Genomic DNA, 14875 nt, shown 5'->3' with positions numbered 1-14875 from the left:
CTCCACAGAAACTAGTAACCACTAATATCACTATTTCACATTCATTTACACTATTTTATAGAAAAATTAATGCTCTAAAGATACATTTTCAGTCAACCTACAAAGTAACTTCTTGAACGAGTTGTTCTTCATTTTGTGTGGCACTTAAACTTTCAGTAATTTTAAGAAATCGGGAGCAGATCTCCTGAGCAGGCACTGGTTTCTTGGTGTTTTGTTTTGTTTCCTGTGCTAATGATATAGTATGGTGGTTACCCATGCTTTTGACCCAAGATGGTCTGAAATGGAGAAAAAAAACCCAGTCTCATTTTTCTCCCTTGTCAAGAAGGGCAGAGGAAAATCAGCACACTGCCCAGAAACTTAGAAAAATCAGATGGATTTGGTGCCTTTATGCAATTTAGATTCATACCCTTAAGAGAGATAAATAAATATTTCCTCCTAGATTTGTATTAGCAGAAAGAAATGTTAGCAGTTGGATGGGAGAAGTAATGTTAATATTCTGTATGGCCCAGTATAGCATAACTGTGATTGAGAACTAAAAGAATTTTTAGGAGAGGGGGCTTTGAAGGGTGCCGGCACTAGGGATGATAAAGGAGGCACTGATTGCCCCAACCAGCTACTCCATCTTACCCAGCTACTCCATCTTACGTTACACATGCACATATCAAAGCGAGTCCTCATGCCCGAATGCGCACAATTATTATATGCATGCTAAATTGTTAGGTCATTTCTTAAATACCCTGTTTTGAGGAACTGGGTTCATGTCTTAGGGCTGTTGGATCCTTCTTGAGTCACCTTTGTCTGTGCACCTACTGTTTTTGCTTAAGAGCATTTCAGATCAGTTTTTTGACATGGGCAGATTCCATCAGGACTAGGTTGCCTATGAAGTTGCAGAGCTTTCAGAACAATGGTGGGCCACAGTTGTCAGTTACCTTGGTCATGACAGGCCCATGAAGCAGGCTCCTCCTTAGTTGAAGTCACTTATGTTTACTCTCTGGAGCTGGGCTCTTACAGGCTCTCCCGATTGTAGTTTGACTCTGAAAGGAGGAAGCTTTTAAGTCAATGTTTTCTCCTTCCTTTAGCAAACATTGATGGACATAAATGAATGTGTGTGGTTCTGAAGCAAAGACTTGCCTGCCAACATCTTCTGATGTTTTCTGCTATTTTTCCTCTGACAGTTTAATGAGGATTACTTATGGAGAGCGTGCTCTGTGGCCTGATTATGGTTTTTCCTCCTGGGAAGTCTTCTGTCATGGGAAGGCCCCTTTTTGTTTTTGTTTTTGTTTTTCGAGACAGGGTTTCTCTGTGGCTTGGGAGGCTGTCCTGGAACTAGCTCTTTGTAGGCCAGGCCTCCCGAGTGCTGGGATTAAAAGGCGTGTGTGCCACCACCACCTGGCTTATGGGAAGGCTTTTAGATTTTAGTTAAGACAAGTTTCATAGCATTTAAGTGATTAAGTAAAGATTTAGTAAATAGTTATGATGCAGACAAAACTGAAATTTTGCTTGGATGTTTTTAAAATTTTCATTGGCATATAAAATTATTAGTACCTTGCTGTTTATTATATCTACTTTCTGCTCTGACCAGTGAATATTATATAGTTGGTTGCTAATTTTATATTGAAACACTTTAAAGCATGGAATTTATGACTTGACATTGTGAATGAAATCCAAGACTCTGCTTTGACAGGTTTGACTAATAGATTGCTTTGGTTTGTGAATTGCATAAAATGCCAAATCATTTGTTTCCCAAAAGCAAAGCACCCTGGTCACCTCCGAATAACTTTCAAAGATAGATGAGGTGCTTGGTATAAAAACGTGCTTCAAGGTTGGTTTTCGTGTATAAGTGGCAAATGTGATTGTGGAAAATTCTTCAATTTGCAAAACAATTATACCAAAGTACAAAATTGCCTTCCTTTGTCAACTATTTAAAAGTTGTTTTAGTGAATGTAATCTTACCTTTTTCCAACTGTTTCCAGAGTAATTCTTCAGTCCAGTGTTCAGAGCTGTAAAACCCCTGAACCTAACCTTTCTGGCAGTGCAGGCATTACTAAACGAACCACCAGATCTGCTTCGGGGAAAAGCAGTCTTAAAAGGTGAGACAACAGTCCTACTAGGTCCCGTTTGTTTCCAGTTTATTCCTTTGACCCTGCTTCTGGGACTGACGTGAAGATAGGAAGGTGGAGGCTCTGAGAATGGAGGCTCGTGTGTTCCTGGCTGTCCAGAGGAAATTCCTTATAATAGAAGTGTGGTCTCTGGCATGAGATGGGAAAGTTGATACTTGGAGGCTGAGGGTGTTGTCCTAGGACTTTTTCCAGAGTGCTCCATCAGGAGGAAGTCCTTCATGTCTGTCGGGTACAGCTCAGTGAGTCTTGGCAGAGCCTGAGCCTCTAGGCCTGATGCCTGTTCTCCATGCCCTGTCCGAGACCTGCTTCTGCTTCCTCTTCTGTCTCCTCAGTTGTCACTTCTTTCATTTACGATAGGCTCTGTTGAGGAAATTTTCCAGTGTCTCTGGATGTTTGTCACAAGCCAAAGGCAAACGTGTAATTCTTGAGACATTCTGAGACCCAGCCCCTGATGAGAGAAGAGCAGACCACAACATTGCTGTTTCCAAGCCATAGAAAGCAGGCACTCACACGTCCTCACTTGGCATGGTGATGCTTCACTTTAAAATGGGTAGCTCTGGGCTTAATTGGGGCCAGATTCTGCATTCTCCTTGCCTCTTTACCACTCCCCTGTCCTTTTGTTGGAGGCTTTCACCCTTAGTACTTAGTGTCACTTTGTCCCTGGTGAGGTCCAAGAGCCTCGGGGACTCGGGGTTCTAATGCTTTTTGTGTTTTGTTGGTTTTCCTTGTTGCTGAGTCTCTTATAAAATTTCACTATGGAACTAGAGTCTTCGGAACAGGGCAAAAAAAACCTGCATGGGTTCTTGAGAATTGTCAGGCAGGCACTGTGTGTGGAGTGTTGGTGCCAGGGAACATTAGATTCCTGGAGCTGGAGTACTGGCAGCTGTCAGGTGGCTGTCGAGGACGCTGAGGCCGAACTCAAGGTTGGGTCCTGTAGAACTGCCTCCCCGGCCCATTTGAAATTTTTAGAGATTAAGTATTCGTGTTCCTTTTATTCTGTGGGTCCAACTTGACAGGAAAACTAGAACACTGACAAAAGGTTAGATTTAGGTGTACACAGCCTCCAAGGGTTGGAGAAAAATAGGAGATGAATCAGGAGCCTTCCTTGTATTTACTGAATGATTGATAGTGCTGGTGCTGGAAATCGGGTTCACGTGGGCCAGGCAAGCGCTTCACTAGTGAGATAAACCCCCAACCCGAGTCATGTCTTAAAAGGAAATTTGTTAACTTATAAATGCTTCTGAAGAAACGTAAGAAGTAAGTAAAAGTCCCATGCAAAACTTAGAGGTATAACTCCAATTTGTACATATACGTTATGCCGTATATAGAAAAATATGTTGTCATGTAATTTTTGGCAGATTTCTAAATTGCATACAAATGAAGCACAAGCAAACTCCTATGCTTCTCAGTTCTGGTTGGTAGGACAGTTAAGGTCTTAGATTACAATGTTTCCATTAAGTTGAGGAAATGGTATGAGCAGTCAGGTTGTCAAAAGTGTCCTAGGAGTGGTGGCCTGTAATCCCAGCCCCCAGGAGGCAGGGAGCCTGATCTACATAGCAAGGTCCAGGCCAGGGTTACATCGTGAGACCTTATCTCAAAACAAAACAACCACAACCAGTCAGAAGGCATGGTGCTGATGTTGGCATCATCGACACCTTCTTCAGGTCTAAGCGATCATACTTCCATTACAGTCCAGGAAGACGTGCTCATTTGATCCTGAGAAGCAGAGTTCTAGCCGAGCTTTGAATCACACCATGCCACATTCCACAGAGGAGGGTTGATTGTGCAACAGTCTTTCAATCTGGGTCTCTTGGTGTCACATGTCTTTCTTTTGACCCTCACTTGTCCTCTCGGGAGAGTGGTTTCTGATTTTTAGTGAGCCACTCCCAAGGACCTGGACTGTGTGCTGAGTATTCTAAGCTGTCTTCAGGCTAAATAAGCTGGGCTAAATGAACTGTCCCAAAATATCTTTCAGGAATTCGGGGGTAGTATTAGGAACCAAACAAAAAGAATCAGGGTTGGGGCTGCTGTGCCTTTTATTCATATTCTGTTAACTATTATCACCTCCAGCTTACAAAAGAAAGGCACACAACTGTGTGTGTCATTGCATTACTTCTAGAAAATGAGGAGAATCAGACTTCCAACCTGCAGCCTCTTGTGTCTGCTGAATAAAGTTCAGCTTTTGGTTGGAAGATATTAAACACTGGTATATAATCTAACCCAGCTGAAGAAGTTGGGTAATTCTCTTCTCTTTAAATAATATATTCCCCCCTCCCCAAGAACCACAGTCAAAATAAAAATTGCACTCTGAGTCTACCTTCGGATACAGGCTCACCAGGGCTGGCTCTTGTAGAAGAGGCTTTCTCAGTTACCTGTCTAGCGTCATGCATCTCTCTGGGTGGTCCATGCACTCACACATCTCTCAAGGTGGTTCGTGGGAATCTCATCCCCTCGTTCCCATTTGTTTCCTGAGGCTTCCAGGATGGAAATTCTTCGCAACATCACGTGGCGCTGAGTTGATTCTTGGATTTTGACGTTTTGCCAAGAGACACTTGAACTTCAGAGACTCTCCCCCAACAAATCCTAAGAGAACGGGCTGAGAAAGGTGGGCGAGTTAGGGTAGAGGCGTTTGTCATCGGAAGACAAAGACCACTGTGCTTCTCATGCCATGTGTCCATTTGGTCAGAAGCTTCACCCAGACAGCGTGGAGCTCACAGCCTGTGTGGGATGGAGAGGTTTGGCTCCTGCAACGATGATAATGCTCTGTGTGGCTCCTTCTCATTTGTCGGGTTCAGAAGGAAGTTTTGTGGGTTCCACGCCTTTGGCTTCCTATCGGGACCAAAAAATCCATTGTAACAGCTCACAATCGAGTAAATGAATTGGAACTCTGTAGTGCCGTCTCAGAATCAGTTGCCTATCAGATCTCACCTCCAAGTGAAGGACTTGGCAGATGTCTCATTTGGACCATTTGCTCTCAGTTTACTTCTTCACTGCATGTTTCTGGAAGCTTCTAAAGTTTCTTTTGGACAGTCTTTTTCCTTTTCAACTATTTCATCCCATGTTCTTAAAATCCGACATGTCCAACTGACCTTTAAAGTTGTCTTTGGGAACCATCACTCTTCTCCTGCCAACAAACCACCCTGTTGCCTCTGGCCTGGGGTAATTTGTACCTTGTTATCCTGTTACAGTGTGTGATGCTCGGGGTCCTTCTTACTTATCCAAACCATAAATAAGCCTCTCTGTGAGCATCTCACCTGGGAGTCCCTACTTGTACTTCTCGGACATTCTAAGTCTTTGCTGTGAAATTCATGGCCGTATTTCCTGTCTTTGCATCACAACTCTCAGGGTCTCAGCTCCTGGTTCCTATTCCATGGCTTCCTCCGTCATTATCTCCAGGAGTCCCAGGATCTCTCTATTCTTTTTAAGTGCTGGTTCCCTCTGAACTTTAAAATAGTTAATGTCCCTTTGGAATTCCAGGTATATTTCCATTTGGTTAGACCTGCCAGTTGTCTTTGTGGGCAATACTGTAAAAACTACACGTCCGCTTGAGAAGAGCCTTCTCTTAGCCAAGTGAGGCTCACCTCCAGATCAGAAGTAGCTTTGTCGATGAGTTTGTCTTTCCTTTTTCTTTTTCACTCTCTTTGCCTTTCTCTCTGAAAGTTGCTGATGAGTTTTAAAGTGTAACAACACATTGTGGGAGGAAGAGAGGAAGGGTGAATGAGGTTGGTTGATTTCTGGTGTGCCCAGAGGGGCCCTTGGCTGTCCCTGCCCAAATCTCCTTACAGACAAGACAGGTCAAGAACCCTGAGAAGGTGGGGCTGCCGAAACTAGAAACTGCTTGTGGCGCTGGAGCTTTTTTCTGTGACCAAATTCTGGCCTTGACACCACTCAGTAACCCCTCTTTATCTTTTCCTTCTTTCCTCTTTCCCCACAGCCTGGCTCCTTGGAGGGAAAGGAGGAGAAGGAGTGCTTTGCAGCAAATGCCCGTGCTGGCGTTATGGTACCTTGCCTCGCTCTGCTGCCTGCACCTGTGCCTGCTTGTGTTTGTTTATTTTGTTTATTTCTGTTGCTTTTTTTTAAAATGAAATTTGAACTTTGATCTGCCTTGCCTTCCTCTCATGTTTGTCTTTATGGTTGATGTTGTCCTGTCTCTTCCAAAGAATGTCAGATAACTACACCCAGTATGCCATTCTTCGCATGTCAGCGCTCTCGTTATGTTGCCTTCCTTGTTTTTGAAAACTCCCTCTGAGGCCCTTGAAAATACCCATAGTAAATCTTTTTGTTTGTTTTTTTTTTTCTCCTCAGTCCAGCCGTTTCAAGGACTAAGACAGTCTTGCGTTAAAGTTAAAAAAAAAAAAACCGGTGACCGGCACTCCAGGCAAGACCAGGCAGAAATGCCCCAACAGGATTTAGCCAATCGATCTGAGAACAAAACAGACCCTGCAAAAGGCCTTAGTTTCTTTCCACATAAGACGTCCATTCAATGAAGAAAACATCAATCGGCCTCTCAGCCGCTTGCTGACTTTGGGTTTTGGTTGAACCATTTGAGGGCCCGACTCTCCCTTCTGTAATCTCCAGTTGGACAAAAACTGCTATTGTAAGTTTAGTCTCAGGTGTCAATACCTGGCCCTGTGCCGCCAGAGAGCTGTCTGGTGAGTGTGGTACATGTGTGTTCCTGTGATGGCAATCGTGTTTGCTGCTCGCCTTCAGAAGAGTGGAGGATCTGATGGAGGACTCTTGGGTATTTATTTTTTGTTCAGCCTGTGACCACCCCCCACCCCACCCCCGGCTTGCAATTTATAAAGATGAAAGGAGATGAGCGTCCCTCCAGTGGTATCCTCTGTCTTAAGACAGGATTTGGTACAATCGGTTTCACTTTACTCTTGTTAATATTGTTGGGATGTTCACTGTGTGAAGTACCCAAGCTGCTTGTCTTTCACCAAAGAGTGCTTTAATAACAATCTGTGAAAACTGCATTTAAACACTGTTACGTGTTGTTGCGGTTACTAAAACCTGCTAACGAATGTTGATAGAGCAATTGAACCTTTTCTCGGTTGAAAGGTTACATAAGTCCTTCCTTGTATCTTGAAGATTTCAGGGCTGGGACGTTGGGTTGCTCAGTCATGTTAGAATTGTGTTTCCTCCCATACATTAAAACCAAACAGCAGTGCTGATGTTTGTCTTTGGAAAAGCATCCTAAGTAATGGTGGCTTTAAAAAACAAAATTGTTAACCCTTTGTAAAGTCTTGCTCTGTAATGCTGTGGAGTTTCTTGTGGTTCACAGTTTGATGTTAGTGACAATCGCTCACTTCTGGAGTTAGGTTGTTTGTGTAAGAGAACTCACTGTTGCCTTTGGTTAGGGAATATGACTAGAAACTGTAGCGTGCCTTTTCTCTTCTCCCTTGCTGGAAGCCAGCAGCACTTGTGCCATGAAGCAATTGCAAAACCAGAATTTATCTGCTGCCAAAAAGAAAAAGATTGAGCCAATAATTAGAGAATACTTAACAGTTGTCTTGGTTACTTCCACAATAGAGGATAATGGTTTTTGTCTTTCTCCAGTCTGGAGACTGGAGAAATGCAATATGGAAAGCCATTGAAAGCCAATGCCTTCCTAAGACAGATGAATGTGTCAGGCGAGCAGGCAATCCCACTTGAAAAGCTACCTTCCTGGTAGTTGGAACAAACAGGTTAAAGTCTAGTAAGTGAAAAAAAAATTGAAAGGCAGTGGGTCCCCCGTTTCACTGTTTCTGTCCTCAAACTGTGGCGTTGGCTGACATTGGGTTGGGAGCCCGAGGATGTCAATGTAGAATCCACACAAAGAGCTCCTCCCCAGTCAACTTTTAAACACTAGAGAAAGCCAGTTAAGAGCTAGGTAGGAGGACAAACATTTCATTTACTGATAATGCTCAATCAAACTGCACCCGAGTATAAAATAGCAACTTCTCAGGATGGGTCTTTCTCCCCTGAATAAGCTAGTGCTTTGGAAACCTCACTTCCATCTGAACCAAGCTGAATTCGTCCTCAGTGTATCAGGATGGGTGCACGGGGCCTGCCCACCGTGGCTCATGGTGATTGAGTTTGGGAATAACCCACTTGGGCTTCAGTGATAACCTCAGTGCTTTTTAGAAATTGCTGCCCCTTTGTGTTGGTGGCTCCATTCAGCTAGAATTGCTACCACTGTGGCTCTTGCTAAAATTCCCTATTTAACTCTCTTGATGAAGGAAACATGAGTTGGTTAGGACACATTGCCAGGGAAACCTGCTCCAGATGCTGAGGTGATAGAGCTCTGGGGATGGACAGTCACCAGCACTGACTGGTGACATATAGGATCCAGGAAGTCTGGGTCTGACTAATGGAAAATCCTTCCTGCTGTGAATTAGTGGACAATTCCTCCTCAGCTACAACTACCCAGAACCTTCTGGGATAAGAAGACCCTGTTGCTACAGAGCATGAACCAGTAGATGTTGGATGGAGGGGCCTCTTTAACTTAAGAACTTTAAATACTTTGAAAGTACATCAAGTCCTCTTCCAGCAAAATTAAAATAGGAAAGTATATGTATAGGTGCCCCTGAAGCTTTTGGGGGACCCAGACCACCCAGAATTCAAGAGAGGAATGCTTGCAAAGCTGGGCTTTAGGACTTGCAGACAGATTAATACAATTTTGAGGCCCAATTAGAGCTCTGTTGCCATGAGGCAAGAAGGATGGGCCCTGAGCCGCGCCACATTCAGTGGTAGCAACATTTATCTAACATGACCACATGCTGCTCTTCTTCAGAACTTACTAGCTTTAACTTGGTCCCCAAAAATCTATCCATTGTCCTGCTCCATGCCCTACCACCTCTCCCCTACAGGTGGCTTCTACCTCTTGGCTTGGGCCCCGACAGGTCATAGAGGCTTTCCCAAGTGTTCTCATGAGGCTCGTTGAGCATTTGCAGGTCTAGCAGACCTTTCCAGGTTTCTGGGTAACTTGTGCCTAGAATTCCTTAGTCCTCCGTTAGCTTGAATCACTGTCTGTGACAAGTATTTGTTCGTTTGGTATATGTTCTAGAAGTAATAGCTGCTTTTCTTCGGATATTTTCTGAAAGTTCTTACCACATTTTAGGAAGCAGTTGATCAGAAACCTTAAACCCATTTTCTTTAAGATTTCTCTCCCACTGAAATGTCCTAGTCACTGCTCTTGCATTTCTCCTTGAATCTGAGCGTTCCCCATGTTACTGAGTGGAAATACTACAGATGTATTAAAAAGACTTGCCTATACTGTAGAAGAAATTACCTCCTTAATGATCCAATAGAATTCACTGTGGATAGACTGTCCATCAGATTAAAGTACTGCGGTTTTACACTCATTGTTTGAAGACTTTATTGTACACTCATGTACAGACGATTAAGTGAAGTTTTAAAGTGTAATCAGTATTTGATCAATTATTGTCTTGATATTTTATTAAATTGTATATTTCTAATCATATTTTTTAAAGCTAAGAGAACTGGTTGGATGTTTATTCTCCTGAAGGTATTTTTAAGATAACGCTTCACCGTAGCCTGTAAACTTGGCACATATATGTAGTTTTTGATACTTCTTGTTGCATTTGAAAATCTTGTGTATTGTAAAATGGTTTTATACAAAATACTAAATGGTAGAAATTGTATAATTTACAATCAAATAATTAAAAATATCAAACAGTTTTTGGCTTATTGCTTTCAGTTACTGAGCATGTCCAGTAGATAGTAATTTAAGTATAAAATGGATCTAATTCTTAGCTTGCAAGGGACATCATAACCAAATACCTCAGACTGGGCGGGGCAAGGAAAGAAGAATATATTCCCTTAGTGCCAGAAATGCAAAGCTTAAGACCAAGATGTCAGCGGGGTGGGTTTCTCTTGTGGTTTTTGTTCTTGGCTTGCTGATGGACCCTCCTCACAGAGCCATTCCTCTGAACCTGCCCGTCCCTGGTGTGTCTTATAAGGTTACCTGTTGGGCTGGAGAGATGGCTCAGCTGTTAAAGGCTAGTCTTCACAACCAAAAATATAAGGCTACCGGTTAGACTGAATTAGGGCCATTGTAGTGGCTTACCTTCACCTCTGTAAATAAAGGTCCTGCCTCTAGATGTAGCCAGTTGGAAGATACAGAAGGGTTAAGGCTGCGGGACTTAAACCTTAGGGGGCATAGGAGGTGAGTGAGTGAGGGGTGTCTGCTGTGAAATCACTCCACATGCACCTCTCTGCCAGTTCGAACAACTTAAGAGATTAATGACCTGGAGTAAGACTCAAGAACAATAGGCTGTGGGACCTGTAGGCTTGCAGGTTGGCTGCAGATCTGTCAGGACTAGAGAAAGCAAGCCCTCTGTATCCTATGTCTCAGATACAGGGTTATCTGGTTTCTGTGTGGCCCAGAGCCACACTGTGTAGTATTATCTATACTTCTGCTGTTTGTTTCCTAAATGAAGTGGGGATAAGGGGGGGGAAAACCTCCCCTTAGAAGTTAGTGAACCAAATGAAACAATTCATGCAAAGCATTTTCAACACAATGGAACACAGATGTGTATAGATTGTTTTGTACCTTTTATCACAGTTGAATAATAATGTAAAGACTGATTTTAGTAGATTATGCCCCTTCTGTTTCTTATAGTTTTGGTATGTAGTCTCATGTACCTGGATGGTGTGATTAGCTCACACTATCTTTGCCTGAAGGTAGAAATACACTCAATGCAAATAAGTCCCTGGGAGTGGCTTGTTCAGAGTCCTGTGGAAGGGGTGTGTGAGTGGAAAGCTGGGCAGAGGGGCTATCAAGATGGCTCAACAGGTAAAGGCATTTACCACACAGGCCTGATGACCCGAGATCTATCCTGTAACCCATATAAAGGTAAAAGGAAATAACTGACTCGGCCTTCCACGGGGTGCACATCCCCCTCTCCCTAACAACACACAAACATTTCCATTTAAAGGAGCAGGGCCAGGCTGTGGTGGTGCACACCTTAAATTCCAGCACTTGGAGGAAGATCTCTGTGAGTTCAAGGCCAGCCTGGTATACAGAGTGAGTGTTAGGACAGGCTCCAAAGCTACACAGAGAAACTCAGGGAGGGGGTGTGTTGGAGCGATGGCTCAGAGTTTAAGAGGACTGGCTGTTCTTCCAAAGGTTGTGAGTTTGATTCCCAGCAACCACATGATGGCTCACAACCATCTGTAGTGAGATCTGGTGCCCTCTTCTGGCATGCAGGTATACATGTAGTCAGAATACTATTAATGAATTTTTCAAAAACAAAACAAAAAAAGGCAAAGCCAGTTTTCAAGCAAGTGCAAATATCCTGTATAGAGGAGCAGTTTGACAGAACCATCCAGGGTCCAGACTGTCTTGAGTGTAAAACTTGGCTCTGACCACTTACTATTGATTGGGGTTGAGTCAGTGAAAGTGCATGGCATGTACTAATCTGTATTATGTTCAATTTTATATTTTTGGTTGTGAGCCTAGCCTTTTAATGGCTGAACCATCTCTCCAGCCCTTTGTTCAGTTTTAAAAAAAAAATGAAAGTATTGCTATAATGCTTTTCAAGTGGATGATGACAGCTCTCATTAGCAGCTGCTGAGACACAGATGAGCTGTTTAGTAAAATAGGACATTGACCCCCAGCACCGAGGCCATGTCATCTTTCTTTATCCAGATTTGAAATGTTTTGTTCTTGGTGACTGGCACAATATGACCCTGTTTCTATCATGCTTGTCAGGGGAAGAAAATGGACCCTTCTTGGCAATCTATAGTCTCCTCCCCAGCTCCTCTTGAGGGGACTGGTTGTGTGTGTGTGTGTGTGTGTGTGTCTGTCTGTCTGTCTGTCTGTCTTTATGTGCCGCCCTGCACCACCACCTGCAGCCTTGCCTTCTTTCTAACTGAGTCTCGTCTCTTTGTCAGCAAGTCTGCATAGCTTTGATGAGCTTCTGGATGACCAGTGTTCTGTCCAAACGGAAGTGACCAGGTAAGGAAACCCTTGGCCTGGAGAGCCAGGTCTTACAGGGCTGCCTGCTATCAGTGTTTACTAGTGTCCCCGCAGAGCAGCGCATTTTCTCAACGGAGGCTCTGGGTAGAAGGCAGAGGAGGAGGTACAGGCTGGGTGCCCCCTTAACTGGGAGCATGCTTGTGGAACAAATCTTTTCAGATAGGACAATTCTTCCTTGTGTGAGTCTGTGTCTGGCAGTTCCACCCACACTTCAGTGCCAGCCAGGCTCCCAGCCATTGGCCAGCCCCAGTCTCCTCCTACACCATTTCTGTGGTCCTCCCCCCCCACTCCCACTCCAGAATGGCTAAGTGCGTATAGAGTTTTTGTTGGAAGCATCAAAGCAGCTGTCCAAGCACTCCAGGGATCCTTCCTCTTTCTGCTCTGGCCCAAGACCAGTGGGAAGGGAAACAGACGTCACTTAGAGACAGTGCAGAAGCAGAGCTTCTAAGGGCCAAGATTCCAAGGTGGGCTTCAGGTTGTCTAGTAAACTACCTTCCTGTCTCACCCTAGATATCTTCATAGTAATCTGCGTCTATTATCCCCTGGTGCTGGGGAAGGTCTGCCTAGGTTCAGCTGGAGGACACAGGGAACACCTTAGACAGGACAGGATGAGAAGGAGAGCTAGCGGTGGCCTCTGAAGGGTTTTACTCATCTGGAGTGACAGTTCTGCATGAGTCTTATTGGTTATTTGCCATGAGCACAGTGGCTCACCCTGGGCTGAGGGTTGAGAACATACTTGAAAACAGCTTAACCATCTCCTCCTTTTCCAGTGATGGCTGGCTGTCTCGGGCTGTAACCTTTCTAGACCGGCTTTTGATGTGGCTCGGGATCCGCAGGGCCCAGCCCTCTGGAGGTCTCTCCTGACTACAGTGCTGCTCTCCTCTCTGGGAGTCCTCGCCCTATGCAATGTAAGCCTGTTTTCTCAGGCTGGTGCCTCAGCCACCCAGCAAATGTGTCTGTCTCATTCTTCCAGTATTTCCACTGGGTGTCACATCAGCTGTGTTGGTGGGAGAGAAGGGGGCCAAGTTGACAGCCCTGGCTGGGGTAGCTGCTCAGTTCCAAGTCTGGTAGGGCTGTGCCACTTTTGAGACCTCTCAGGGCAGGAGCTTGCCCTCCTGGGGGCAAAAGACCTTCAACCTCCCCAGCAGTGTGACTGGCACCACAGATGCACAGCAGGCCCGAGAGACAACACTGGGGTATGTGTGCAACACCTACTTGTCTCTTACCTCAAGCTTCAGTGGAAATCCCGGTGTGTGCACATTGATCATGGTTTACTTCCCTCATAGACCACCTGGTATTCATTCCCTTTTTCCCCTTCCAAAAACCTGTGGCCCCATTCATTACCAGTGTGCATTCCTGAATACATCAGCTAGTGTCTCAGTGGGCCACCAGTGCAATTCTGGGGTTTATCACCAAGGACCACACAGGTGCCCTTGGTACCTCTAGTATTTGACAACTCTCAGGGATGCCTTCTCCTTGACTTAACAAATGCTGCTTTGTTCCCAGCTACAGTCAGCCATCAGGAACTGAGTCTTTTTTTGGCAAAGAATGCTTGGAAGGCATGCTCTGCCCTGTTGACTGGACCTGCTAGCCCACAGGGTGGTTCTCTGGGTTGTAGGCACCTGTTTAGTTAGGGACATTCCTATTACCAAGTCACTGGAAGCCTTGTGTCCTGAGCAAAAGTTCTAGAGCAGGAGACAAGCGGTGATGGATGGGGCTGAGTTAGCAGGAGCCCCTAGGACCTTAAGCCTGACTCACCCTCAAGGCTGTGGCAGGAGCAGAGCTTGGCCCCTAGTCTACCCCAGCACCTCTCTGGTGGTGGCCCTTGGGGGCAGGGGCTAAAACAGAAGTGTGCAGGGATTCCTACATCCCAGTGAGGTCTTTCAATGGCAGTGCCTAGAAAGAACACTGGGCTCAGGGAGCGAAACGATGCTTCTGTCTGTCTACCTTAAGCTCTTCCCATTTCTGGTTACCTACCTGTAGGTGACCAGGCACCTACAGGGACAGATGTCCTCCAAGACAACCCACGTTTCTGCCACAGAGGGAAGGGCCATCCTTCAGACTTCAAAGATGCCCAGGTGCCCAAGAGAAGGTGTAACTGGAGTGTGTTGGGGGCACCCATACCTGTGGGGTCTGAGTTGCACGGTGTCCTTTCAGTAGCAGTTCTGGTGGGTCAGGAATGGTGCCTGAGGGAAAGTGTCTTGGTGTACACTTTGGCCATCAAGAGTTCTGCATTTAAAGCCGGGCGTTGGTGGCGCACGCCTTTAATCCCAGCACTCAGGAGGCAGAGGCAGGCAGGTCTCTGTGAGTTCGAGGCCAGCCTGGTCTACAAGAGCTAGTTCCAGGACAGTCTCCAAAGCCACAGAGAAGCCCTGTCTCGAAAAACCAAAAAAAAAGTTCTGCATCTATTTAAGGAAGGTTTCAGGTGGACCTGTCTTTTTCTTAATCCATTCCTATTATCACTGACTACAGAACAGTGGCTCATCAAGCTCTCAGTGCTCGGGGTCCACTTGGTCAGACCAGGGTCAGATTGGACCCTGGTAAGTTGATCCTCACAGTAAGCTGGGTGGCAGGCGGCAGCGGCAGCAGCAGCAGGATGAAACATGGGCAGACCGTGCCTCTCCTCACAGCACTGCCGTGGACAGCCCATGCTCACAGTAGGGTATGGTCAGTTTCCCCACCTTGAGACAGGGTCTAGCTGTTCCAGCCTTGCCTGCACTACGTGAGGAACTAAGCGCTGTCAGGACAGTGTATGCCTGGCCCTTGCAGC

The 14875-nt window shown here is 45.3% G+C and overlaps 1 protein-coding gene across 16 annotated transcripts in view; it reads left to right on the top strand.

Moving 5' to 3' along the window:
• The window catches only part of Cdc14b (cell division cycle 14B), a 93688-nt gene extending 80637 nt beyond the window's left edge, over positions 1–13051 (top strand). For 5 of the 16 annotated variants that reach the window (XM_040756154.1, XM_040756147.1, XM_040756159.1 and 2 more), the window contains exon 14: positions 6426–9803. In XM_040756154.1, coding sequence (XP_040612088.1) covers positions 6426–6607 — 182 coding nt within the window. In that variant the 3' untranslated portion in view covers positions 6608–9803. The other 11 variants (XM_040756150.1, XM_040756157.1, XR_005881041.1 and 8 more) reach the window with 9 other exon arrangements.
• Positions 13052–14875: the final 1824 nt, after the last annotated feature.

This window comes from Mesocricetus auratus, unplaced genomic scaffold, assembly GCF_017639785.1.
Source record: "Mesocricetus auratus isolate SY011 unplaced genomic scaffold, BCM_Maur_2.0 Super-Scaffold_100013, whole genome shotgun sequence".
Lineage (NCBI taxonomy): Eukaryota > Metazoa > Chordata > Mammalia > Rodentia > Cricetidae > Mesocricetus > Mesocricetus auratus.
This window is presented reverse-complemented; position numbering and strand designations above follow the sequence as displayed.